Source organism: Acartia tonsa, chromosome 13, assembly GCF_053477335.1.
Source record: "Acartia tonsa isolate MP-2025a chromosome 13, ASM5347733v1, whole genome shotgun sequence".
Taxonomy (NCBI): Eukaryota; Metazoa; Arthropoda; class Copepoda; order Calanoida; family Acartiidae; genus Acartia; species Acartia tonsa.
The window spans coordinates 13,048,774-13,075,841 of NC_137272.1; the positions used below are offsets into that span (position 1 = coordinate 13,048,774).

At 32.8% G+C, this 27,068-nt stretch overlaps 2 protein-coding genes across 2 annotated transcripts; both read right to left on the reverse strand.

Moving 5' to 3' along the window:
• Positions 1-5,209: 5,209 nt before the first annotated feature.
• Positions 5,210-12,581, reverse strand: LOC145335085 (uncharacterized). Its single transcript, XM_080180796.1, has 14 exons — positions 12,295-12,581; positions 11,815-11,899; positions 11,420-11,506; positions 11,049-11,156; positions 10,716-10,853; positions 10,292-10,353; positions 9,786-9,849; positions 9,374-9,473; positions 8,087-8,154; positions 6,812-6,859; positions 6,477-6,544; positions 5,997-6,081; positions 5,627-5,722; positions 5,210-5,409 (listed from the first exon to the last, which is right to left on the reverse strand). Exons 1-14 carry the CDS (start codon positions 12,487-12,489, stop codon positions 5,369-5,371), a joined length of 1,245 nt encoding a protein of 414 aa, XP_080036922.1. The 5' UTR covers positions 12,490-12,581; the 3' UTR covers positions 5,210-5,368.
• Positions 12,582-12,732: 151 nt separating this feature from the next.
• On the reverse strand, positions 12,733-26,816 carry LOC145335084 (uncharacterized). Its single transcript, XM_080180795.1, has 23 exons — positions 26,688-26,816; positions 26,340-26,374; positions 24,859-24,947; positions 24,027-24,101; positions 23,212-23,309; positions 22,817-22,862; positions 22,070-22,107; positions 21,590-21,644; positions 21,011-21,078; positions 20,377-20,443; positions 19,492-19,531; positions 18,814-18,883; positions 17,990-18,101; positions 16,972-17,045; positions 16,571-16,680; positions 16,022-16,065; positions 15,496-15,647; positions 14,779-14,849; positions 14,287-14,423; positions 13,860-13,955; positions 13,647-13,719; positions 13,250-13,363; positions 12,733-12,881 (listed from the first exon to the last, which is right to left on the reverse strand). Exons 1-23 carry the CDS (start codon positions 26,793-26,795, stop codon positions 12,770-12,772), a joined length of 1,884 nt encoding a protein of 627 aa, XP_080036921.1. The 5' UTR covers positions 26,796-26,816; the 3' UTR covers positions 12,733-12,769.
• Positions 26,817-27,068: the final 252 nt, after the last annotated feature.

The window sequence follows — 27,068 nt, forward strand, 5'->3', positions numbered from 1 at the left end:
AGAACCATATCGGTCTAGTGGTTAGCAAAATCCTTCGGTACAAACAGATACACAAAGATCCTTTTACTTTATTATAAAGATATGCTGTAAAGCACACAACCCCTAAATTTGTTTTTAAGGGAGGTTTAAAGAAGAGCACTTTTTTTCATTTAGGGGATGAGACTTTTGGTCCTTAGGTGTGTGGAGGGGAGTGGGGTAGGGCCTTTTAGAAAATTAAGGAGGGACAGGGGCATAATGCACCCCTGGAACGCACGCTCCCTATTGTATAAAGATTTAAAATTAAACAAAAGTTATATGGGAAGTGATAAATTAAGATACAAAAATCGCGAAACCTCTCATTAAAAAATATACTTAAAAATCACGAAACCTTTCGATTTTAGATTTCTCTAAACCTCAATTTTCATGTATAAAATTGTAATAATTATATTATTCATTATTTTCTTTTCGTGGAAAATTGTCTATTTTTTTTGTGTAGAATTGGGTTCAAAATAAATAGTAGCCCCTAGGTTAGAGCACCGCAGGGTTGATTTGCGAGATTACGGGAGTAAACAAATTAAACAGCCATTCTCTATCTCTCTCTCTCTCTCTCTCTCTCTCTCTCTCTCTCTCTCTCTCTCTCTCTCTGCTATCAATCGATCATATGTAACAAACTTATGAGACAAATTCATAACAAACATTTGGATAAACAAGATTGATTGTCTCCATACCTAGCACAGCAATAAGCATGAGAATTATTAAATCGGATTTAAAATAGTCTAAAGCTAAATGTAATTTAAATGTGAAGCTTGGCTAGAGAAAAAAAGACAATTATTTTTTTGATCAATGATTAATATACTTTTTTTACAACAAAAAATGCTTTAAAGTTTTTAATCCTGTTAAATAACATAAGTCCTTATAATAAAGTAAAAGGATGTTTATTTGTTTGTTTGTACCGAAGGATCTAGCTAACCGCTGAAGATTCTTCTTAAAAGGGTAGCTTCTCATAGGTCTCTCAAAGGTTTATAACTAAATAAAACTAGGGCGTAGCCGCTAGTGTTATAAAAAACAGTAAGCTTTTTTGAGCTGTATCGATGAATATCGCTAACCTCTGAACCTATATGGTTCTCCTTTACAGTGAGGCTTCTTACAGGTCCTTAAATGGTTTTAGGTTATTTTATTATAATAAAATATTTTGGTATGGTTTTAAGCCATTTTTCTACCCTTTCATATCCCTTCAAATATAGAGCGCCTAGATGCTAGAGTCGCAGCTGCTGGATATCTTTAGATTAATTGTCATTTTTATTTAGGTATATGACCACCTTACAAACTTACTGACTAACCATAGTTATTTAGTAGTTAATCTTCTACAAGCTAAACTCAGCGTATGGATATCATATTGACGTACAGACATACTCCAACCATATATAGTAGTAGCTACGCTATTATGGGACATATGCTACTGTAGGTGTGCAATTCCCTCCGCATATTATCACATTTAAATCTGAGATCTTAAGGGATAAGACAATGGACAATAAATAGATGTAAGCCCCATTAATGATATACAATGTAATTCTTTCTGTAGATTAAGATTAGTGGTTTAAAAACTTTGAACACATAATCTAATGAGCCAACCCAAAGTTCAAAACTCCCCAAAGTTGTTAAGCTAACAAATAATAAAAAGTTATTATGAAACTTTGGGGACTAGTGTAATAAACAGCCCACTCTCCCCTCTTTCTTTGAATTTGAATACTGTATATTATTCGCAAAAAGATACAAAAATAATAAACAAAAGGTATTGGTTTAGGATTGCTAAGTAAAGGGGAATATTTAATTTGTGTTGTTGTAATAATATGCGATTCTCTTGATTTGTTAATGAGATACATGTATGGATGTGATTACACAATATAGTGTGGTATTAATATGGATGTATTATTACTTGGATCTTACACCAGATTTTCATGTTCTATACTAAAGTGAACTCTTTAGCGGGCTAAAATAACGATATTCCCCTTTACCCCATTCTCTTTCCTCCTACTGGATAAGCTGCCCGACCAATTAATGGAGGGGAGCCCGGAGGGGGGTGTTTCTTCTGTTATATCATCCATGTGTATTCTACATCCATTGTGGTGTTGTATTGATTTTTATCAAAATATTTGTTTATTGTTTATTACAAATTTCATTCGAAAAAGTTTTTAATGCTATTTTCTTATTTTTTTTCTCAATTTTTAGCTATTTAACCCATTCTCTATGATTATTTTAGGATAAATGATTTATAAAAAATATTTTTAACTACTAAGTAGTTTATACTAGTATAAATAATAAACCCAACTGTATAAATAGCCTAAAACCACCCCTGAAAAGTAGTGATACTGAAAACTTCACTAAACATTTTAGACCGATCGGTCCATACGTTTCCAAGATATTATAAGACGAGTACATTCAGACGCACATCCAGTTACTATTGCATATACCATTTGTTAAATTATATTGTTGTTAATATTGCTGCGCTATTAATTTAAAAACTGTTCTCAAAATAATAAGTATTATGTAGGCTTTCACTATCGCATATATATACATAATATCAAAAATCAGAATCGCATATTATCAAAATAACACAAGTAGCCTCTTAAAATTTGATGAAATATCAACTTTAGCGAAGCTTTGAAATGCTTCTTGGCAAGTTTTTGCCTATTTTAATAAAATTAAGATGTCTCAGGAGGCCAGGGCCGCAGCTAGTGTTTCTTTTTACTTTAGAGCAAGATTTTGATTATTTCTGAAACGGTTGAGTTTTTTTTATTATATTGAAGCATTACATACGTCCCAGAAGGGTTAAGTATATTTTTTTTCCTAACCTTCTAGATGCTAAGGGAGCATACACTAATTTATTACAAGAAAAAAAAATAACCCTTTATCTTTCTACCAGAGGCTTCGCCTAGAGCCTCAAGGGGATTTGCCCCAAGAGGTAATTTAAAAAATAGGTAACAACCTAAAAAAAGGTAACTACAAAAAAATGGTACTTACCTGAGGGGGAATTTTTTGTTTTTTGGTGGGTTTGGGGTGTCTCACTCCCCAAGAAAATAGCTTAAAACCACCACAGGACTAGTAGATATATTCCCTGTTGGTTCAGTGGTTACCGAGATCTTAAGCTTCAGACGGTAGGACGGACAGACTGACATACATCAAGCTACTTTGTACTATGGATAATCCTTAAATATCCTTATTGATTTGCTTTTTTAAAATTCAATTGTATTGTATACTATGTGGAATTGAAAGTACAATAATATTATGATTGGATTATAACACCATTGTTCAAATTTGACACTCGGCACAAAAGGGGTAAAGCAGATTACCGCTTACAAAGGGTTAAGCATAGGATTAATAAATTATTTAATCCCTGGAAGGGAGAGGACAATGGAAGACATTCGTATACGATTTTCCATGGTTTCTACAAAGATGTCATAACCAAAGAGTGTTGGTTTTGAGCTATTAGAAACAAAATCAAAAAGTCCATTAAACGAAGCTCAATAATTATCAGACAGACAAACTAACATTGACAACAAATGTAAAATGACAACAACAAAAAACAAAATTGTATATAAATTTGTTGCAAAATTGTTTGATTATAGGATAATGTTTAAAAGCATAATTTCATATTTAGGACCTGATTATAAAGATGCTTTGCTTATGATATTGTACCTTGATGTTATAGGAATCATTATTTCAAAATAAGATAAATTGATTTTATGATTATTACATCATACAAAAAAAATATTAATATGTTAAATATTAGTATATTTGAAATAGATATAAATGTGGCTCGTGTTAATAGTAGAAAAATGTTGCGCATACCGTTGGAATCGTCATAAGCTCTAGCTTTTAAAAATATAAGACCCGTTTTTGTGCTATTTGTACATATTTTAGGAGCTACGTTAAAAATGTGAGAAAAAGGTTGAAAAGTTTTAAGTAATTGGAACATTTTAGCTTTTAGCTCCTATACTATACGTAGCACAGGAATGGTTTTTATATATTAAACAAGGATGACAACATCCATAAGTAGCGAAGCACAAAAAATCGTCGATTGGAATACGTAGATTTAAAAGGTTTTTACTAAAATCAAGAATAGATTTATTGGATAAAATAAAAATGAAACCTTGTTTTATTTTGCATGATGACGATGGTCAAAGTAAATTATATCAAAGATGCTCACAACAATGGGAAAAATTATTTTGATACAGATATCCCATAAAAGTTTGAAAATTTAATTTTGATATCTATAACTGAAAAAATTTTGAAAATCGGACCATAAACACTGAAGATATGGAGAAAAATGTGAAAAATATAAAAATAGCCTAAAACCTGCTGAAAAGGCAGTCTGGCCTTCATGGTTGTTCCTTTAAACGACAGGAAATTTAATTTTGATATCTGTAACTGAAAAAATTTTGAAAATCGGACCATAAACACTGAAGATATGGAGAAAAATGTGAAAAATATAAAAATAGCCTAAAACCTGCTAAAAATCGGTCCGAACGCCAATGATGTTTTATAGTCAATTGTGCTCCTTAATGATGGGAATGTTGACAAAAAATTTCAGCATTCTATCTTTTATAGGAGCTGAGTAAATCCCATTTCCCCCATAGCGTTACGGACTGACGGACTGACGGACGGACTGACTGACGGACGGACGGACAAAGTGAATTATAGAGTAGCTTCGCTACTAAAAACAAAGCTTATGACGATTCTAACGATATGCATAACATTTTCTACTATTAACACAAGCTGCGCAATTTGAATTTTAAAAATGTTTGTATTTTTTGCACACCCTTTAAATCCATAAATCTTCGAAAAAAAGGCCTTTGGAAAAACCGGTTTTTAGGGCATAATTTGTTGAAATAATCATTTTCAAATATTTGAAGGATAAATGTCCCACAACAGGTTTTCCAAATATATAAAGCATTTTACATAATTGTTTTATTTTCTATGCATAATTAAGTTTTTTAAAAAGACATTTCTCTTGAAACACCCTGTACATATGGACTTTCTGGTAACGATGATAGAGTTTCTACACTGTCTAAATCGTACCTAAATGTTACAGGACTCTTTTAACAAAGTTCAAAATCAATAGTACAATTATTACATAACTAAATTACCACAAAAAGATCGACATTAATTATAGGAAAACTTCACTTTTAAGATGAATTATATATATACAGAAGTAAAGAGGCTTTGCATGTTATCAATTTAAGATTTATTGTAGCGATTCGATATATTAGTATCAAAAATAATTTTTATACAACAAAATAGTACTTTATTGATTACAATTAACCAGTAGCTCAAAAATGTACAGAATATGTACTGTACAAAATTGGACCCTGAATTTGCTAGTCATGGATTAATCTGAATCTTCATGTAAGGCCCTCCAATTATTCTCCCCTGAAAAAAAAAGTTAGATATGAGGGGTAGGGGGAATATTCAATGCCACCCCCCATCCCCCAATATTGTTTTGGTCTATCAAATAAAAGATATAGATTTAATTAAGTACTTTTGATATATAAACTATATCTAAAAGTAACAGGATGTCCATATGTACTTAAATAATAAGATGTCTGTATGTGTGTACCTTAATAATAAAATGTCTGTATATCTGCACCTGAATAATAGGATTGCTGTTCTTCATCCTCTATCTTGCTATCAAAGTCATCATCTTTATCATCATCATATTTATCATAACCATAATTTATTGTGCCTGTACAAAAAAATCTATTTACGTATTGATCTATTTATTAATTTTTCTATCTTTTAATCTATTTATTAATTTTCTATCTATTAATCTATTTATAAATTTTTCTGACAATCTGTCTTCTTATTTGTTGACCTTTTTCATTAATATTTAAGCTATTAATTTATCTATTAATCATTCTTAGTACTTATTTATCTACCAATCTGTCTATTTATGTATTGATCTATTAACTATTCTTTCAATCTGTTGATCTATCTACCAATCAATTCTGGTTTCTTACCTTCTTCATTATGTGCTTCAACATCCTGTTTTGAATAATTGTCATCTTCAACAGAGTTATTATTCTCATTTACTTCAGGCATTACCTAAATATAACTTTTAAAATTGGAGTCCCTCAAGGCCCTTCAAGGGGGATTTAGATACTTTCTTGAATATACCAAAACATTTATTGTGAATGCTGTACTATGTTGGAGTTCCTTAAGGATGACCAAGGGGAATATGGTAAAGGGTACCCCAATTTTTTTTTGTTAATTTCTTTCTTTGTACCCTTCCCCCCTCCCCACACATTTTTAAAAAAATTACACCACAAATTTTCTATTAGATTTATTTTTAACAAATCAGATATATTCAGGTATTTTCAGGGATAAGACACAGGCAATAAAGTGAAATGCTATCCCAACCTTTGCCTTACTCAAGGTAATTGAAATCCTTTAGAGGCAAAAATAAATCTAAAATGATATTTGTGGGGCAGATATGAAACCTGTGTTGCTCCAAAATCTTTCTTTTTATGTACTTTCTCAGATGTCTCAACTTCTATTATTTCTTTTCCTAAGATAATAAAATGTTAATTAATACAGTGAAGCTTTTCTAGTTAGTCTTATTAATGTCATTAATTATGATGCAATCATTTATTCTAAAGTTCTATAGAATTGCTATGCTCCCAATTTTATACCCAGTAGCATGTGGTATGGGCATAGAGGGTTTTTAAGACCTCAATTCCCCTCTTTTTTAAACCCCCCAAGTGAATCGCTGCACTTGCCACTAATTATATCTAACTATTACAATTGCTTTAAACAAAAGCGCCTAAAATCTTACCAACAGGTTGATTTGTTACAATTTTCTCTACATCAATTTCTTCTCCAACTAAGATAGAACAATATATTATCCTTTTCTTATCCTTAAAGGGCGAATATAGGTTTGATATGATATGAGCTTATATCAAAGGTGCCATTACATACTTTTAGAATATCTATGCCAAATTTAAAAATTCAAAAAAATCCTTAAGTAGATTTTGCAATTTTCTGATTCAATTGAACATATAATAAATGAGATTGCCGACAAAATCGTTTATTTTAGCCCTTTACAAGACTTTTTTTTGACTATTTTGCTTAAGTTTGATTGACTATTACATTGGCACGCACCTTAAAAGATAATTTAAATGTTTATTATTTTAGATTAAATACTATTTTATTTCATTTTTAAAAGGCATAAAAATAATTTGCGTAGAAGGGCGTCAGGACTATTGACTAGGGTAAATAATACGTCTTAAAGTTTATTTTCTGTACAGAGATCTTTGATTAATTCATGATGATATAAACAACCCTTAATTACGCATTTTCAACACACACACACACGGCCACAAAAAAACAGGGATTTGAAATCATTCTTCCTCCAAGAAAATTTTATTGATTATTTTTTTTTTTTTTTACATTATTTGATGTTTTTTAACTTTTAAATATTTTACTTTATATATTTTGTATGAAGGTAGAAGGAGGGTATATTTACCCCTGATTAATTCCTGAAACCTTTTTCTCATTTATTTGTACTGCAAAATAACAACAGTATTTAGGCAAACTCTACACGCATCCTGTTGTGAATATTGGTATTTGAATATGTTAGGGAACCACTCCTCTGACGTCACAAATTAGCCCAATTGGCTAGGTTTTTAGCTATAACGGCCTTATCCAATGGAATATCTTTATTTGCTTGAGTTATTCATAATGTATATACTTGCACCTTTGATATAAGCTCATATCATATCCAACCTATATTCGCCCTTTAAAGAAACGGAGTGTGTATCTGTCTTCTGTGTGTTTGTCTGTAGCTTAAGATCTTGCTACTTACTAGACTGATATGGTTTTCTCTTTTTCAGTGAATAAAATATAGGTCCAGGGAAGATGTGTAACTACTTTGGGGAAGGGTACCTCCACCCTTTGAAGAAAATTGGCACTGAAAGAAAAAAGACCCCCTGAATTTTTTTCTATTTCATTTTTCTCACCAAACCATAATTGAAAGTCTATTGCCCAACATGCACTTTATGTGAAAGCACCTTATATTTGTAAATTGGCTGATAGTTGTATAAGAATGCACCTGAATAACTAATATTTGGTTTTATCATTTGTAATTCTTCTTCTCCTGAACATGAACAACAACAGGGCCTAAATAATATTAAAGATTTTTTTTATGGTTTAATTTGTAACGTTCTTTGTATAGCAAAAGCAACATTGTAGGTTTAATTTGTGACCTTCTTTGTACAGCATAAGTAACATGTTTAGTGAACTGAATGACCTTCATCAGACAAATTATAGTGGATTTACTGTGGGACTTTCTTTGTACAGCAAATGCAATATGGTGGGTGTAGTGTGGGATCACTTCGTATAACAAAAGGAACTTAGTAGTCGTACTTTGTGACCTACATTGAACAGGAAAAGCAACTTGTTTAGTGTTCTCTGTGACCTTGTACAACAAAAGCAACATGGTGGATGTACTTTTGGATCATCTTTGTACAGCAAAATGCAATATGGTGGGCGTACTGTTTGGCCTACTTTGTACAACATAAGCAACATGGCGGGGTTCTGTATCGGAATAACCTATGTTGTTCAACAAAATAAACATGGTGGATGTACTGTGTGAAATACCTTGGACAGCAAAAGCAACATGACCATTGTTATGTGTGATCTACTTTGTAAAGCAAATGCAATATAGTGGTTGTACAGAAAATGCAATAGAGGTGTACTATGGAATATACTTTGTACAGCAAATAGGGATGGGAATCCGTCGAATTTTTGGGCCGGATTTGGATTCCGGATTCTGAAGGAATCCGTCAAAAAAAGTGACGGATTCTTGCGGATTCCGGATTCTTATTTTTGGCGGATTCCGGATTCGGATTCCGGATTCTAGCAGTATTTTAAAAGGCCGTCCGTCACAGAGGGATAGCTTTTTTCGTTAATTTATCACTCTGTTACTTGGTTGAAGCCTTGATTTGTTTAAAGTGTTGACTTCCAGCATAACTAAAACATTTACATCACATTAGTAATTATTAAAATTTGTTATGTAGAAAATTTTTTGTGATCTTTGCCTTCAAACAGAGGGAGTTGTAAGAAAAAAGACGGTAATTTTAGCCTACCAATATAGAATCCGGAATCCGCTATAAAAAACGGATTCCGGATCCGGATTCGGATTCCAAAATTGGCCGAAAATTGGGCGGATTCCGGATTCGGATTCCGAATCCGGATTCCCATCACTAACAGCAAAGGCAAAATGTTTAGTGTACTGAATGACCTTCATTTTCAGACAAAGCAAGATGGTTGATTTGATGTACAAAATAACCTAATTTTTACAGCAAAAGCAATATGGAAGGTATACTTTGTAACTGACCTTGTACAGCAGAAGCAACATGGCTGAAATGTGATAACTTGCAGCTGCTCCATACACATTACTCTTGTCTTGACAGAGCATTGCATGCAGCTTCTACAGCCCTGTCATACACCAATGGAATTCTTTCTACAAATTATTTATTCTGAAGTTGGTCTGCACAGTATATATAGGTATTGAATAAATTGGCGACAAACTAACATTGGAAAATTATTAAACTATGCATTTTCTTTAATTTCATTATTCCTGATTTTCAATTTCAAGCAACTCTTTTGTCTGTATTATATTATTTCTTATGGTTCCAAGATATTAAAAGGGAGGGAGGAAATTCAATAAGCCAACCCTCTACCAGAAAATAGATTTACCTCCCCCCCCCCCCCCACAAAAAATAAGGTATAAATGAATTCCACACTTTCCTCATATTCAGATTTAGGTCCATTGATGTCAGACCAGGGATGAGAGAATCTGTAGTATATCATCTAAATAAAAAATGTTAAATATTTTAGGCATGTTAGACAGGTAGCTGGACAAAGTGTCTCAAAATTAGCCATGTAACATCATAAAAATGAGAGGAAAAGAAGGAAAGATAATCCCTCATTTTTATGACATCACAACGCTGATTTTTGAGACATTTTGTCTCGCTACGTTAGACAGACATGATGTCCTCTTTGAGGCTAGGGTGCGTTCATTTATGGATCAATTGAGAAAATGGATAATAAACTTTTGTGCATCCACAATGATGATAAATAAAACTACACTACTTTAGATTTATGATATTGGTTGAAAATTTAGAAAACACTGCTGGTTGAGCCAACCAACCAATATTTAATAAAAGTACCCATAAGAGATTATATTTATAAATGATTGGGTACGAGTTAAATTTACAGTCCTATGTCCCCTCCCTCCCTGTTTAATCTTTACCTGAAGAAGAACAGCCAGAGTCCAAGACACAAGTGCCAGCCAAGGCAGAGTAGGAATCCAGTCTAGTTTCAGAGACATAGCTATCAACTCTAACTGGTGCTATCTCATAAATTACCCTATGGCGCCCCGTTAACCCCACCTTTAAAAAAAATTAAAAATAAGGTGTGGGTTTAAGTAGTTTTTGGTTTAATTGTTTATTACTTTAGTTCATGTTAGGTTAGGCTATAAAGAATACTGAATAGTCTATCAGGTGTAGAGAAATGCAGGTATAGACCCAACAGGGTTGGAGCCCCTGAAGGTGTTAGGAAGAGGGAAGAAAAACTAACCAACAATTTTAAATAATGGGGTTGTTCGTTTCATTGCTCAATAGGCAACTTGAGGTAAATAACCTAATTTGTCATTGGGTTAATAGTTCTATGTTAACCTTTGTAATGAAAACAATCAAAGATGGGATACCCATCTTGGAACAGAACAGGTAGAGTCATCAAAGCTAGATTCTCCAGCAGAATAAGGAGCTGGAACATCATGTGGGGCATGAAGGTGTACTTCTTCTTCATTGAGTCTTAGGGACGTGTGTGTCGCTTTCACACAAAGTTGCTTGGTGAGCACTGTTAAAACCCCCCTTCCCACTTTTTTGGTTTGTTTATTTATTTATATAGGTATTAGTCAAAGGACCCACACCCCCTTGTTTAAGTTTTTTCATCAATATGGGAGGGGGTTATCAGTGCTCAACAACAAGCTGTTTGTGTGAAAGCACCTGAAGCATTGATGAATACCACAATAGATGATAAAAGACTGAGGAAAAGAAGTGATGATGTTCTGCAGGCCTTGATTTTATCCTTGAAGCTGTTGCGAGACTTACCAACTTTAAATCAACAATTTTAGATTAAAAAAAAATTCCTAAATTATGCATCAATATGTCTGTCTGTCATTATGTCTGTATTTATTTTTAGAAGTGCAGATAAGTCAATTTTACTTTCCTTTCCCCTTGAAATCCCTGTTCTTATCCTCTTCCTAGACCCTTCCCCCTTCACTTTTTTATAGTTCACTAGTTTTATTAGTTTGACAAGGGAATTAATCGCTATATTTAATAACCTATTTCATCTTTTTCTATAATAGTTGATTAGCCTGTAAGAATGAATACAAAGATAAAAGTGAGACATCCATGGGCCACAAAGAATATAATGTACTTCCAAATCACAGATGTCTTGGTGTCTATAAAAATATATATTTTATACAATAATTAAAAAACGCCTCACAAGGATTAGAAACTAAGAATTGTATTTTAAATCTACCAAACGCTGAATATATTGCAGTCATACATAGAGAACGACAGACAGAGTAAAGGAAGATAAGTTTTCTAGATAATGCTTAGCATGTTAAAAACACAGCACGGCATAAAAAATCATAAAAAGACAAACAGACAAAGTGAGTTATATTGCATATGTTATTGTTCATAATGGTTTGATAGATAGAAAATCACAAAAATCATGTCAGATGGTAATTTTAAAAACTCTGCTTACCTAAGAATATGAGACATGCAAAGGCAAGTATTCTTACCAGAATCTGTATGGCATGTGAGAACAGAAGAGGCAATGATTTCAGTATCTTGTAAACAATTTCGTTTTTAGGTTATATAATTACTATTTAAATATACTATCGGCTACCCCCCTAGAGGCCTCTAGGTGGCACTAGGTATATTTTTTGAATTTATGGCAACTTCTCATAAGGGTTGTGATGGTATCCTCCTACCCAAATAGCTAAAACCTTCCCAGGACCTATGAGAAGCTACAATGTAAAGGAGAATTATATCAGTTCAGCTATTAGCAAGATCCTTCAGTACAGACAGACAGATACACATATACATATCCTTTTACTTTATCATAAGGATTATTGGCATAGTGACGTTATTTTTTTGGAAGGATGTAAGGGATTAAAAATATAGTAGTGATATGAACTGTAATCATATAAATTGTAATTGTATATATCAAATGAAACTGTACCTTTTCCACAATCTCCATTCCTGGCTTGTCAAACTTCATCCATGTTATTGACAGTGCCAAGGAAATTGTAGACATCAGTATTTTCCCAACTGCTTGCTCCAAATAGATAGCTTTGTACGAGCCGAAAGTGATGAAATTTAGTACTCCACGGAAGCCAACATCAAAGTTTTGTTTGAGGGTCATGTTGGCTAACATTGGTAGATAATATCTCAATAGCCATATGCTCAGTAACAGCTGGCCAACATTTTCTACACCCTGAGTTAGGATAATACTGATACATTGCAGTTATTATGGTAATCCATGTTATTATACAAAATCTGCATGAATGTCTGTTTCTCCTAAAACTGCTTGGTCCACCCTTTAGATGCACAACTTTTGTCAAGAAGCTAACGTGGGCTGCAAGTAAATGATTTATGGATGATTAGAGAGACAGACAGGCACTTTGATATATCTTAACTACAGATTAGTTGTGCTACTATAATGCAAGTAGAATCCAATCCTGTTCAACCAATTTAATTGCTCTCCAGACTGACTTGTCCTGGATGGCATCATCCTGATAATCTGTCTTCTTCTCTGATTTGTGGTATCTAGGTATCAGAGCTGAGCAATTTCTTAGTATTTACCTAGTAAAGTTCCTATAAGCAGCTGTAATTGTTGTTCTTGACACTGTAATGTCAGGTCCTACAATCAAGGATAAAATGTCTCATTTTCTATCCTAAGTAAATTTACAGCCTTCAGACAACAAACTATTAATTTATACAGACTTTGTCTGGAAGTACTACATTTACATAGTTAGGAGCTGCTCCTTTTTATGCCAAGGCATATTTCTTACTCTTACTAAGCAATGCAATGGTATAATTAATAATCCCTGATAGAGCAAAATTCTAACTAAAATGGGTTTCATAGAAAAAGTATGTGAATCTATCGAAAAATTTATTCATTCTTCAGCTCTGACCTAATCTGATTAAAGACATGAGCAATGGGCCAAAATAGGAGGTATAAAAACTTGAGAAACTTGTATGTGATGGTACTATATCTTGGCTTTCTTCTCTTTAGCATTGTTGGGGCTCTAGCAAATATGGCAATCTGAACACTTTTCACAGAACTAGGATGAGAATTTCATCCAATTTTTTAAAAGAGCCATATTTGCATATTTGTCTAGATTAAATTTGGATTTTAGTAAATAAGTATACACAAAATCCGTTTTTCAGTTGTTTTTTCTTTATTGGTATATTAATGAAAAACATATTCGAATATTGGATGAATCCAGGCTAAAAATTGAAGTGAATCAATTTTTTTTAGATAAATTCTTTTTGGATTAATGTTAAATAAATGACTCCGGAATGCCATTCCTGGCAGTGAACACACTGAAGACATAAACAAGACCTAGTATAGCCAAGAAGATTATTGTCATCCAGTAGGCAACTATAAATAATGATGTTTTGTTTGGCACTGTAAAAGAAGACCACAAATTGCCAAGAAATTGGTTTAACTGAAAGCATGTGATTTAATAATATGGCTTACTTCAAATATACTTGTAATAATTATAGCAAACAGAACAGCACCTTTGAAATCATCTTTCAGTTGTTTGTCAGTAAACTGTGCATCACATGTAACATTGTATTCCATACCATCAAATATTGTAGATGTTACATTCATTTCTACAAAATAAAAATCTATATTTCCTCATAAGTGTTACATACATTTTTATGGACCTGCATTCTAGATTTACCTACCTAGTTAATTACCTTGATATTTAAAATTCTCCTAACATTTTTTTGGAATCATCAAGAGAAGCCATAGCATTATTTGCATGTAATAGGATGTGATACTCTAATACCAAAGAATATTAGGTTATGTAACATCCAACAGACAACCAACCATTTGATTGCACGTCCTGTGTGTGTAAGTCCCAGCAGAGCATGATAATGAGTTGCAACTGTTTATGGGTAGGTAAAAAAATATACCTGAACTAATATACATCCTGATTACCTGAATCAAATGCGTATTGATAATATTGATAAAGAAGTTGATAATCTGAGTAAATATCAAATGCTGATAGTAGATAGTCAAGGCCAATTGTTTCAACACAGACAATTACCAGGGCTATCACCCAGGACAGAAACTCACTGATCACACAAAACAAGTTTTAAACTTAGGTAAGAATTCTTAGGTAACATTTAAGATTTTTAGGTGCCTGAAGTTTTAGAGTGAATTTACCTACTAAAATTAATCAACAAGGATGACAATATCAATCTGCAAAGCACAATATATCATGAATAGATGCCTTTTATGTTGGGAATCATCACATAAAAAATCAGCCATCTTTCTTGAATAGCATCCAAGAACATTAGATTTCCCCCATAGCATAATAGATTGATGTAAGGACAGACAATCAAAGCCAATTTTAAAGTAGCTTCATTACAAAAAATCTATGGAAAAATCTAAAATTGTAATTTAGGATTTTAAAATAATCTTGTTTTCCTTGTAACATTGTATTGTTTGCTGAGTGTTGAAATACTCCATGTCAAAAGAGGTGCTTTGTCCAAATTATTCTAAAAAATATCCTTGGTATTAAAACATAATTGGTAATGTTGTGACTGGCTGTCGGCAAGGTATCAAGTTTAGAGTCTGAATCTCAGTGATTCATACTAGAGACTTACCTATTGCTGATATGTCAGGCCTGTGATAGCAATAGTAAAACTTATGGGAATGCCTTAGCCCATAAATATGCACAACTCAGTTTAGTATTACTTTCATACAAAGTTGTGCATATAGTTACTGTTCTAATGAAAAGATTACTTTTATAACTAGCACAAAACAGGGATATCTTTAGGTAAATATTTTGAAGATTAGTATGTGTTATGCCATAATCGCTGGTAAGGGGATTTATATAACACATGCAATGTGTTACTTAGGTGTCCTTATGTATACTATATTTTGCTTGATCAAGTGTTTGGCCATAAATTTCATTAACTTTGTCCAGAAGTCATAACTATATAACTGAGTGTGCAGTAATCAGTTGCTTCTCTATTGGCCTAAGGCTTTTCCTCCTAATCTTAAAATTTTTGTGTATCTCAAGTAGCAAAAGTACAATTTGTAATATCATTAGTTATGATGCTGTGTGTGGTCAAGAATTGGACTTTTTATTAAGTGTATATAGGCAAAGCTTAATGCTATTTTAGGGGATTAGAAACTCACCTTGAGACACTCCAAAGCTTCCCTTTTAGTTTGATGAATCTGTCGTTCCACCATCAGAATTTCTCTGGCTGAATTACTATCCTCATTCTCATTAGCACAATTGAGAGCTGTCTTCAACCAAATCTCACAATGGTTCTCTCTTTCCAGGCTTTCTGTTTATGCAAAATAAGTGTCAAGCAATTATAAAATTCTTACATGAAATAATTGCAAGTTTTGCATGTGGATTATTGGATACTCTCTCAACTATTGTGCATGCACAATTTTGCCATTTTTAATCTTTATGAAAGAATATACAAATTACCACAATAAACTATGTGAAGATAGCGTGAGAAAACATTTGAGATATTTTTCCTTAGATTTAGTTAAAGATTTAGTTAGGCAAGTCCTTTCAAATATTGTAAAAAAAAAGTATAAAAAATTCATTACAAACAACAATCAATATCATTCTTGATTAAAAAACTACTGGAATTAATTAAACTATAAAGTTATTCATCCAAGAGTCAAGTTTTGATTTAACACAAATTTCCTTTGAAATGAATTATTTCACTTCTTTTATCAGCAAAATCCATCCTGGTAAATAGATATGTATAAAAAAATCTAGCGTTAACTACATCACATTGTATTTAAAGAATAACAACCTATTTATTCATCACCTTTTCCTGGAGGTCCTATTGTAATGACATGTTCATTGGCAAAGACATTCTCTTCCTAAATGTCTTTCTTTGATGTTGCAGCAATAGGTGTTAATTTTATTCAGAATGGTTTGGGTCAAGATATAATCCATTGCCACCCTGGTAACAAGTAAATGTGTAATTTTTTCAACTCAATCACAAGAAAGGTGGTAACTTATTGGATATAATTAAAATCTGGTCAATAATATTTTACTTTATGCTTTAAATTGTAGTGATTATTCACATTTTTTTATGTCTTTTGTATGTCTGTTTAAATTTAATACCATCCTGACATTCACTTACCTGTCTTTAGTTATTAATATACCGTTTGAAACTATTACTTCTAAATTCCCAAGCTTTTCAAGGGATCACATGCATTCTGCCTCAAAGGTGGATTTATTTACCTGAGACCTCCGCAAATTTGTTCAACAATGTCATACTTCATGTTTCTGGCTGCCAGGATCAAATGGTATTTCATAAAAACTATTCTCCTGTCATCATCATAACCTTCATTCTGGAATATTCAGAAGTTTGAATAATTTATTTTTGCAACTATTAAAATATAAGGAAGTGGATAAAAAGGATTTGCTCACTTTGAATATCCTATGAGATTCAATCATTAGAGAAAAGTGAGGTTATTAAAAAAAATAATTGACAATTTTACAGTACAAAACAAATTCATACCAAATTTGCTTCTACTGTATATGACAAATAAAATATCTTTACTGAACTTTGGTGCTCAGAAAATGTATTTCTATCCAAGTAAAAAATGTTTCTTTTCATGAAAAATAATTTAAACTCTTTCCTTGAATAGTTTACTGAAGAAGATTGCATCAAGACACTTGATATATTTTCCAGGTAGATCAGGAGTCAATTCACCTTTAATATAAATAAAACATGGTTAACTAAATCAGTGGTTATACATTGAGTTTTGTTGGCTAGAGTTCCAATTCAAGTCCCCATTTGCTTACTAATATTAACCTAGTAAAAGTGTCGGACTGATTATGACGTAAAAAAAAGTTAGCCAATGAGAGGGCACTATAAATTTTACCAATGGTAAATAATGGCCTCTCATTGGCTAATTTTGTTTTTACGTCATAATCACTCAGACACTATTACTAGGTTCTACTAAAATATTTTATAGGTAGATTGTTAGACAGTTTGGTTTCTCAATAGTCAGATACAAAACTCATATCCCAAAGCTCCTCTTCTAATAGAATCATAAATTAAATTGACCTAATTTGGGACACCTGCCATATTCGACATGGGTGAGGTAACACCCCATATGCTATAATGTGCTAGCATGTGTGTAATGTTAGACGTTTAAGATAAATCACTAATCAATAAGGTTTAAGAATGGTATTATCGAAACTTGAATACCTAATTTGTCTGCTTGCTGATTGGAGTTGTTAGATTTTATTATGAACCAAACTGTATACTAAAGATGATTAAGTAATACCTACAGCTACTTAGCTGACAACAGTAATAGTCTTAAAAAGCCTTTTCTATAGAACTCAATACCACATATCAATGCACAATAGAAAAGTTCGTGCATTTAAATGGTTGGTTGTTTGTTATGTGTTAGATTTCCTATAAATTTTGCCTCCAGAAGGAAGAATGGATCTCAATCCTGTAACCAGACAAAGTGTTTTAAAAATCAGCCATGTGACGTCATAAAAATATGGGAGATGAGACATGAAGTGGGAATGAAAACCCCCAAAAAAGAGATGGATAATTCCTCATTTTTATTACGTCACATGGCTGATTTTTGAGACACTTTGTCTGTCTTGCTCACTCCTGCAAAGTTGAATTATAGAACATACCATTATTCTTCCTGAAGAGTCCAGTTAAAGTTTCTCTAATATCAATATTATCATCTTCCAGCATAAGTCTGCAAATCTGTTCTACAATGTATCCCTTGCTATTTTCAGATCCCTAAATTATACATTCATATTATGTATCAATTCATAGATTGATTGATTGTAAGATTGGTAAAGTTTGGACACTGCTGGTACAAACTAATTCATAAGATTTTTAAAATTACTCAAAGTGAAGCCAACAAATGAGAAAATGTTGTTACAAAACTTATTTGAACACTAATTGCCCTTATAAAGGTACTTAACCGCGAGGGGCCTAGCCCTACATGGCTACCCAGATTCTATTAAAATTTAACCTTATGATCTAACGTAATAAATAAGCGAGCAATAAAAACTTTTTCTCTTATTTTCAGTTTATGAAAGACACTTTGATGGAAAACTCTGAGTTGCTTTGTTACTACTCTAGCGGATACACCCCTAGAGGACTCTCTGGGCACTTGAGAATTGGGGGGTTGAATTTGTTAGCTTAATTGTTTATTGGGCGGGGATGATTTTTTGAGGGGAAGGGGGTCACTCTCCCATTTGAAATTAGATTTTTTTAATAATTTTTTTTGGGGGGGAGATTAGTAATTTTTTTTTCGGTGGGGCTATTTCTCTTGGGAATGTGGCGTTACCCTCCCCCAAAATAGTTTTAAACCTTCCCAGGACCTTTGAGAAGCTACCCTGTTAAGGAGAACCTTATGGGTTCAGTGGTTAGCGGGATCCTTCGGTACAAACAAACAAACAGCTATCCTGTTACTTTATTATAAGGATAAGTTTTGTGTGCTTACCTGAATTAGATGTTGTAGTATGAACTTATTTTGCTTTTCTTGATCCAAATTTTTCAACATATCAACAATCCTTGTAAAAAACAAACATGATGTCTAACTAACTGTCTGTCTGTTGCTTAGGATCTCGCAAATTTTATTTTTATATTTTGAATTTTTCTTGCGTGAGTAGTGTTTCCCTCCTAAAAGTTAATAAAAACCCTCCATGAACCTCTAAAAAGCTTTACTTTAAAGGAGAACCATATTGCTCTGTTTGGAGAGAAAGGGGACATTGGGCTGTTTATTACACTAGTCCCCAAAGTTTTATATGCCACTAAACAGGAGTAAATCATAACTATGCATAGATATATTGTTGAAAATTTCTAACAGACTTTAATTAACAATAAAAGCTATCCAGTATGTACACGGGCTGACCATAAGCATAGAAGATTCATTTATCAGATCGTGTTATAGACAACTTTCTGCTGATATCAAAATTAAAATTAAAAATATAAACCAGTTTTTTAGCCCCTAGGGGTTGAAGGTCCGGGCTATTAAACTGGTATTAATATTATGCTTTTTATTTAAGAATTCGTAAAAAGTTGTCTGTAATACGATGCTATGCATGATTTTTATGTATGACTGAAAACCGGTTCTAATCCTGCCGATATTGATCTGGATAAGATCTTCAATCAAATCTACCTGATTTTCTCTTTCTTCAAAATGTCCAGATAGGTTGCAACTGGGAAAAAAATCAAATTTATTAAGTACCCAAACTTTACTATCCAAGTTTTCTTATTTGTTAGCTTAACAACTTTTGTGAGTTTTATTGAATAGTGTTTGTTTGGTTCATGAAGTTGAGTGTTCACACATTTCAACCACTGATCATAATCTACAGAATTTTGTGTATCATCACTTGGGATGTACATCAATTTATTGACCATTGTCTTATTTATTTAGATCCCTGGCTTTTATTAGATTTTGATTGGTTGATTCATAAAGTGTCCAAATGCTTCAATCAATAGTTGTATCTACAGAAGTGGTAACTTTATCATCATTGGACATGTACATCAATTTTGGATTAACCAGCCTGAATTTTCGAAAATAATTTGCCTAAAAATGAACCAATTAAGTGCCTTGTTGATCAAAGAAACCCTCCCATATTTTTTTATTAAGCAATTGGTGGGGATTGCGGCGCAGTTTTTTTGCTGAGATGAGGTTAGGACTCCCGCAGGGGTAAGGCATAGATAAAAAAAAGTGAACCTACCTAATTTTCAAATAGTGTCAAACAAATTTGTTCGCTAGGCATTTTGAGGAAATGTGGGACTTTTTAAAATGGACATACTGACTTTCTGGTAATGATTACAGTGTCGCTACGCTTTTCAAATTGTCCCTAATTGTTACAAGAATCACCATGATAATAATAACATGCCTACATTAACTATAAGAGCTATATGTTACGGAAGGACGTACTGTTGTTAGGACTAAGCCTAATTATAATAAAGTTTTGCATCGCATCGTACAAAAGACAGATTTCTGCGGACTGTAAACGATAAATTGTAAGTTTTATTCTGGAAAAGGTTTTACCTGCTTCTGACTCTAAAATGATGTCAAGATGTCGTTCATTCTGCTTTGACCCGTTTCCAATAAACTTCTAATATAACAAAAATTTAAGTTGAGCATTTTTACTAGAAAAGCTACTCTATTATTTAAAATGTCCTTCTGTAAGGAAGACTGTTCATCCGTCTGTCCATCTGTAAGAAACCTTTAGAGAGAAAGATAAATTTCTCAGCTGCTATTAAAGATAGACAATTTTTTGTGTTAGTTAGGCTGACGGAAAGACCAGCGAACCGAATGAGATAGATAGATTGAATGATATACAGACAGACAGATGGTTATAATCATAACAAATGAAAATACAGAAGGACAAAAAGACAGATGAACGTATATAAAGATAAACAACAAACAAATGAAGAGATAGACAGACGGATGGACAGACAAATGGAAGGACAGACAGACAAACTTATAGACAAACAAACAACAGACAGTTAGACTGACCGACAACATCTGAACAGACAGGCGCTCGGACAGAATGCCAGGCAGATTTAAAGGAAATCATTCAAGAACTCTTAAGGACAGAGGAAATTACAAAACATTCTGAAAGCCATACATACAGACGGACAAACGAACAGATAAACATTTTTTTAATTTAAAACTTTACCTTTATCAATAGATTGAGAAGATTTTCTATAATAGTTTTGTCCTTCTGGGCAAATAGCATATTCAACTCTAAAATTTTATATTTAATTAGCGGATACGCCCCTAGAGGCCTCTAGGGATACTTGAGGAGGAGGGAGGGTGTCGAAACTTATTTTTTGTATTTTAGATTTAAAAAGAAATTTTTTTTTATTTTTTTTGGGGGGGGGGTTAGTCCTTAACCCTCATTTTTAATTTTAGTCTTAAAAGTTTTTTTGGGGGGAAGGGGTATTTTTCTTTTTTGGGGGGGAGGGGGTGTCCCACCCCCCTAGAAAATAGCTTAAACCCATCACAGGACCAGTAGGTATATTTCCCGAAGAGTAGAGCCCAATCGGTTTATTGGTTACCTAAAGGATTAACACCAACAAATAAATGAATGTGCTTATACAACTTTGAAGACCAGTACAATTTCTTATTGGCATTATATCGATATACAAATTTAAGGGTTTATATGGACTATATGGCTAAAATAAAAAGTGTTCAAGGATGACATACTTTCAACGATAATATTTTTTACAGCGATTTTTAAAATGCAATTTTTTACCTTCTTTATTTGTGATGACAGCTCCATAGTCCAACAAAATATCACAACACTCTTTCTAAAATATTATGTTTTATGTAAATAAATAAATATTATATAGAACATTCTTTTTTAAAGTTTCCTAAAGGGCGTTAAAACCGTTGAATATCCGCTGGATTAGAACTGGTTCTAAGCTATACAGAAAAATCAGGTTTAGTGTCTTATTACAGATAATTTTCTACATTTTTTTTAAAATCAGAAATCCAATACCAGTTTTGTTTGCCGGGCTCCGGTTCTTTTGTGCCAACACAACTTGAATAATCTTATAAATTTTCAGTTTACTGAAAAAAAATGTGAACCTACTCAAGACCTATAAGAAGCTTCACTGTAATGGAGAACCATATCAATCCAGTGGTTAGCGAGAATCTTCGCCACAAACAGACAAATAGACAGACACACACACACACACAGGCAATCGTCCTGTTATTTTTGTTTAAGAATTACCTTTTTGTATCTCGCGGCATTGTAGAGCACGGATCTTCCTGAAATATTAATTTATCATGGTTAACCATTCAAGAGGTTTAAAAGAACAATCAACAATGAATGGATATACATCCCCAATGATGATAAAAGGTATTACCCTTAATTTGATAATGTGACAACTAGCTGAAGCAATGGTGTAAAATCAATAAATATAATGATTTGCTCCATTTATTTTTGCGATGGTAAGCGATTTTAAGGGATAAGGCAATGAACGATAAATCAATATACATCTTCAATGAAAAACTAAATTTTTAGTAATCAACAAGTACAACTTTGAGCAAACATTAAGATAGCTATTAGACGGGTTGAATTTTGCTATTTCAGTTTGAATTTTCTCTTTTATAGGTCATTGTTGTTTTAGCGCACTTAATAGTCCTTAGAATCTTCATTGAGCATTTTGAAGATTTAAATTCCCTGATAATACTAATCATTTAGATTTCAATTAGTATGGAAAATTTTTTGTAGTGTTGTGAAAAAATTTATAAGCGTGGTAATATCCAAAGTTTTTTGGTAGGGGGAGGGGAAATCATTCAAAAACCAGCCACGTGACGTCATAAAAATTAGATAGATTTGAGGAGAAGTTGGAAAGAAAACCCCTATAACAGAAATGGATAATCCCTCATTTTTATAACGTCACGTGGCTGATTTTGGAGTGAATTTGTCCCACTACGTTTTTTGTTACTTGTGGACAAAATTATCTTGGCATACCTCTTTCATCCTTCGAATTGACATTCACTTTGTTCTTCAACAAAAACTGAAATAATTTAAGATTTGATAACAATGGTCAAACAATAACAAGGTGATAACATTACAGAAACAGGTGATTGTAAATCAATTAATATCTTGGCCTGTAATAGAGATACAAGTCTAAGAGTTTTACAACAACAAAAAAACGGTTGCTACTTCTCCTATTTCAGGTGCACATCATCAATAGTTGGAGTAGAGGGAATGTCTTGGCCCAAAACATGCACATTTAGGACTTTCAGACAAAGGTTATGCAATTAAAGATTTAGTTGTCTGATATGTTTTACTTAACCAAATACCCTGGGTCTATGGACAGTTATCCTGTGTTGTTGGACCTGGTTTAGTACACATCTTTTTACCTGGAGAGTTTGGACATAATTTCTTTGAGCAGCAACTATCAGAGCATTTGTAAGCTGAGTTGGATTTAGTTGATGTGGTAGCTTCTCAGTGGCAAGAACTATATATTCAATCATCAGTGTAATATGAATAAATTAAGACTGAAACCAACATATCTGCGACAAGTATGTGAAAAAAGGCGCTTAAAAAATCAGCATGTGACGTCATAAAAATGAGGGGTTATCCATCTCTTTTTTAGGGGTTTTGTTTCCCTCTCCTCATCTCTCATTTTTATGACGTTGGAATTCATTTGCAGGCAGGCATTTGTATAAAATAATGTTACTAATGGTACAGCAAATAAACAACGCATACCCAATTATTTTAATCATTTGAAAAATTAATTAAAAATCTGACTTATTTGCTATATAACGCTCACACTGTCCCTTTATTCAATTCTTCCCAGAAAGGTTTTTATTTGACTTTTCGCCTAGTCAAATTTAATTTCTTTAAATAGCACAAATACAACTCTTTTGTGATTTAAAAATGAGAAGATAAAGAGCTTTTATGTCAGTTTAGGTTTAGTTATATTTGGTAATGGATAGCCCTGCAGGGTTAGGGTACTGCAGGTATAGGGTCTTCTCCAGGGTTTAGTCATAGAGGAAAAAATTAACCCTTCGACCCCATTATTTTTAATTTATTTTAAAAATAACCAAGAGGGGGGAGGGGACGTCACTTGAGGGAAAACTACATCTAGTTTAAGCGTAGGCGAAAGAGAGCTATGCTACAGACATTAAAAATGAAAAATAATAATTAAGAAATATGTTTTGATGATTTATTCCTGGCTGTAGAATGAGAATGGCTTCACCGACCTCTATTGTTCCATATCTAAGGCTGTTAGTCAGAGTATTGTATCCTAAAATATCAGATATCTTCAGGGATAAGACAATAGATGATGAATTTATGTACTTCCCCAATGATGACGATTAGAATTATTGGTTTAAAAGTTTGGACACTGATAGTATTTTGCCAACCAATCAAAAATTAATATAGTACCCAAAATTTTTAAGTAACAGTATAATTTACAGTCCATTGTCCCACCCCCTACACAAAATAATGGACCAGACTTTTATCAATAGCAAAACCCCTTAAGTAACTTGCCAACAAACATAATAACGTTGTCAGGTAGTTCCTAGGTTCGATTCTTGGCCAACACCATGTCATAGATAGGGTTTCATTATTATAACTCTGGGGCTAGCTTAAATGTTTGGGTTTTCCTAGGCCTCAAACTTTTCTATATATCTAAGTTAGGCTTTGGAAATTAAAACTCTTATGCTATCCTAGGAATTGTGGCTTACAAATTCCATTATGTAAGGCAAGGGAAGCCCTAACATCTATGCTAGCCATGTAATTAGGGTTTCCTCAGACTTACTTTTTCCTTTGTATCTATGTAAGAGTAAGGAAAGTCTAACTATTACATATTTATATCTATGTAAGTCAAAGCCAATGATGTCCAATCTTTGAAAAAGTAAAATATAGGGTTTTTAAAGGTTTTAGGGGGAGGGGTAATCTAAAATATTTTTTATATTTTGTTGGGTGTAAAATTAGAGGTTTCAAAGTTTGAGGTGAGGTTTACAAACCTTTAATTTCCCCTCCCCCTTTTGGTGCCTTACCTCTATCTCCTTCTCTGTTTGGAAAATTTGATAGTTGAACTCCATCAATTATTTGGAATCCATTAAAGAAAGTTATGATGTCATCCACCCTAAGATAAAAAAAAATATTATCTTGTTTCTAGGAATCAAAAGAGATAAGACAATTGACGATAATTGTGATGTATATCCCCAGTGATGAATGACAAAACTAGCCCTACTGTACAGAGAGGAAGGGAGGGGACAATGGGCAATTAATTCAATTTTTAGAGTTCTTAGTCAATATCTTCAAAACCCGATATATCTGGAAAATTCCAAAAATTTAGATATCTTAGCAATCTTAATTAGATTTGTATAATAAGAAATTATTAAACACTGAAAAAAAAGTATTTAACATAAGGTTATCCTGTCTTATTTTCCTGTGAATAGTCTGTAATTTATCATAAAAGGTATGACCTTAGTACTGGCATTTTCTTTCAAAATAATACCATAAAAGGTTTTTTTTCATATTTGACAAGGGGTTGATTTGAATGGATAGTTACAAAAGTATCACAGTAGAATTTCTGGTTTATCCCACCCATTCTCAGAAGAAAACTATTTTGTTTAAACACCAAAATAAACTTGTTTTGAATTTTTTTCAAATTGTCTGCTAGTTTTTGTTTTTGGTTAGTTCAGTAAGAGTCGTCTGCTTTGGGAATAATTGGTTTAGCGGCATTCTTTGCGCTGGTACCCAAAGTCTTTGAAATTTGCCAAAAAAATAAAAGTTGCATGAGTTCTGGTACCCAAAGTCCAAGACTATGAATTTTAGATCGATTGTCCCCTCCCTTCCTCCCTGCCTACTGTAGCTTAAAACTGTTGGTTAAAAAGATTTGACCAATCAAAAAAAAGTACCCAAATTTTTTGGGCCAACGAATAAGATTATTAGAAACTCATTAAAGTGAATCTTTAACAAATAAAGTGTGTTAAAATGCAGATATTTAGAAAGATAAGAATAGTTATTTCTCGCATCGTGTTATAAACGGCTTTCCGCGGATATAGAATGTACAATTATAAGATTAAAACTAGTTTTTTTTAGCCCCGAGGTGCCGAAGGCACCGGCTTAAAAAAAACTGGTTTTAATCATATTATGATTGTACATTTTTATATTCGTAGAAAGCTGGATATAATACGATACTAGACATAGTTTTTTCGTATGGACGAGAACTGGTTCCTATCCACCGGATTCGAATGAATACGAGAAATAAATATATATCTAGATAGAAAAATGCAAGACTCAGTATAGGAAATATTGAATTTTTGCATAGCAGCCAAAAACCAATTTTCTTGAGTCTTCTATCAAGGATAAAATCCTCAGATATGATAAACAAAAGTATCCCCAATTATCAAGTAAATTATTTTAGTCATTCACATCTGCAATATTTAATATTCTTAATTGTTAAAAAAATGAAGTCAAACAGACATGTATTTAATGTAGAGAAGTTTTGCGCAAAGAAAGAAATGCTTACTTGATTTTGTTTGTTTTGAAGTACTTCAGAAAGTTCTAAATAAAGAAATTTTGTTTGTTACGATACATGAAGTACTTTTTAATTACTGATTAAAAGGTTTTTAATCTAAGCTTTAAAATCTTCAAACAAAGTGCCTATTTATCATTTTTTTCTATTTCTGACCCCTGTGAGGAAGGGGGGGTGGCTCAGTTATGCAAGGCATAAACCTGTAGTGGTCTAATTACCCAGTACCCAATAAAACCTAACCTAACCTAACCAGATTTAAAGTATAAACAAACAAACAAAACATATCCTCCCCCCCTTATTTTAATTTATTTGAAAACATTACCCTAAACTGTACTGTATTACCTCAAGCTGTTTATAAGTAAAATGATGGCCAAGGGGGGCTGGGACAGGTGGAGGAAGGTTGCTCCATAGCCCGGACCCTCCCCTCTGCCCAGAAAGTCTCTGCGGCATTTTTAGGTCTAGTTATGCGTCAAGTTTTAATTAAAACTAGGATTAATGTACAGCCAACAAGCAAAATGAATCTAAAATTATATTTGGGGGGATAAACCGATAAGGACAGATATTTAGACAGACATACAGACAGACACACAGACAGACACACAAACAGACACACAAACAGATAAACACAGAGACAGACATACAAACAGACATGCAGCTGGATACACAGACATAGCGACAGACGGAAAGACTGAGGGAAAGACAGGCATACAGACATACAGACAG

What these genes read in the sequence shown, in the direction of transcription:
- LOC145335084 (XM_080180795.1), bottom strand. Translation starts at nt 26,795, where the DNA reads ATGCCGCAGAGACTTTCTGGGCAGAGGGGAGGGTCCGGGCTATGGAGC. An exon ending in TACTACAACATCTAATTCAG is followed by an intron (nt 18,102 to 18,813) that starts GTAAGCACACAA and finishes TGTATAATTTAG; the next exon opens with GGATCTGAAAATAGCAAGGG. An exon ending in TTCAGTGTGTTCACTGCCAG is followed by an intron (nt 13,364 to 13,646) that starts GAATGGCATTCC and finishes CATATTTGCTAG; the next exon opens with AGCCCCAACAATGCTAAAGA.
- LOC145335085 (XM_080180796.1), bottom strand. Translation starts at nt 12,489, where the DNA reads ATGTTAGCCAACATGACCCTCAAACAAAACTTTGATGTTGGCTTCCGT. An exon ending in TGATTGTTTTCATTACAAAG is followed by an intron (nt 10,354 to 10,715) that starts GTTAACATAGAA and finishes CTCTGAAACTAG; the next exon opens with ACTGGATTCCTACTCTGCCT. An exon ending in ACAGCAATCCTATTATTCAG is followed by an intron (nt 5,410 to 5,626) that starts GTGCAGATATAC and finishes TTTTTTTTTCAG; the next exon opens with GGGAGAATAATTGGAGGGCC.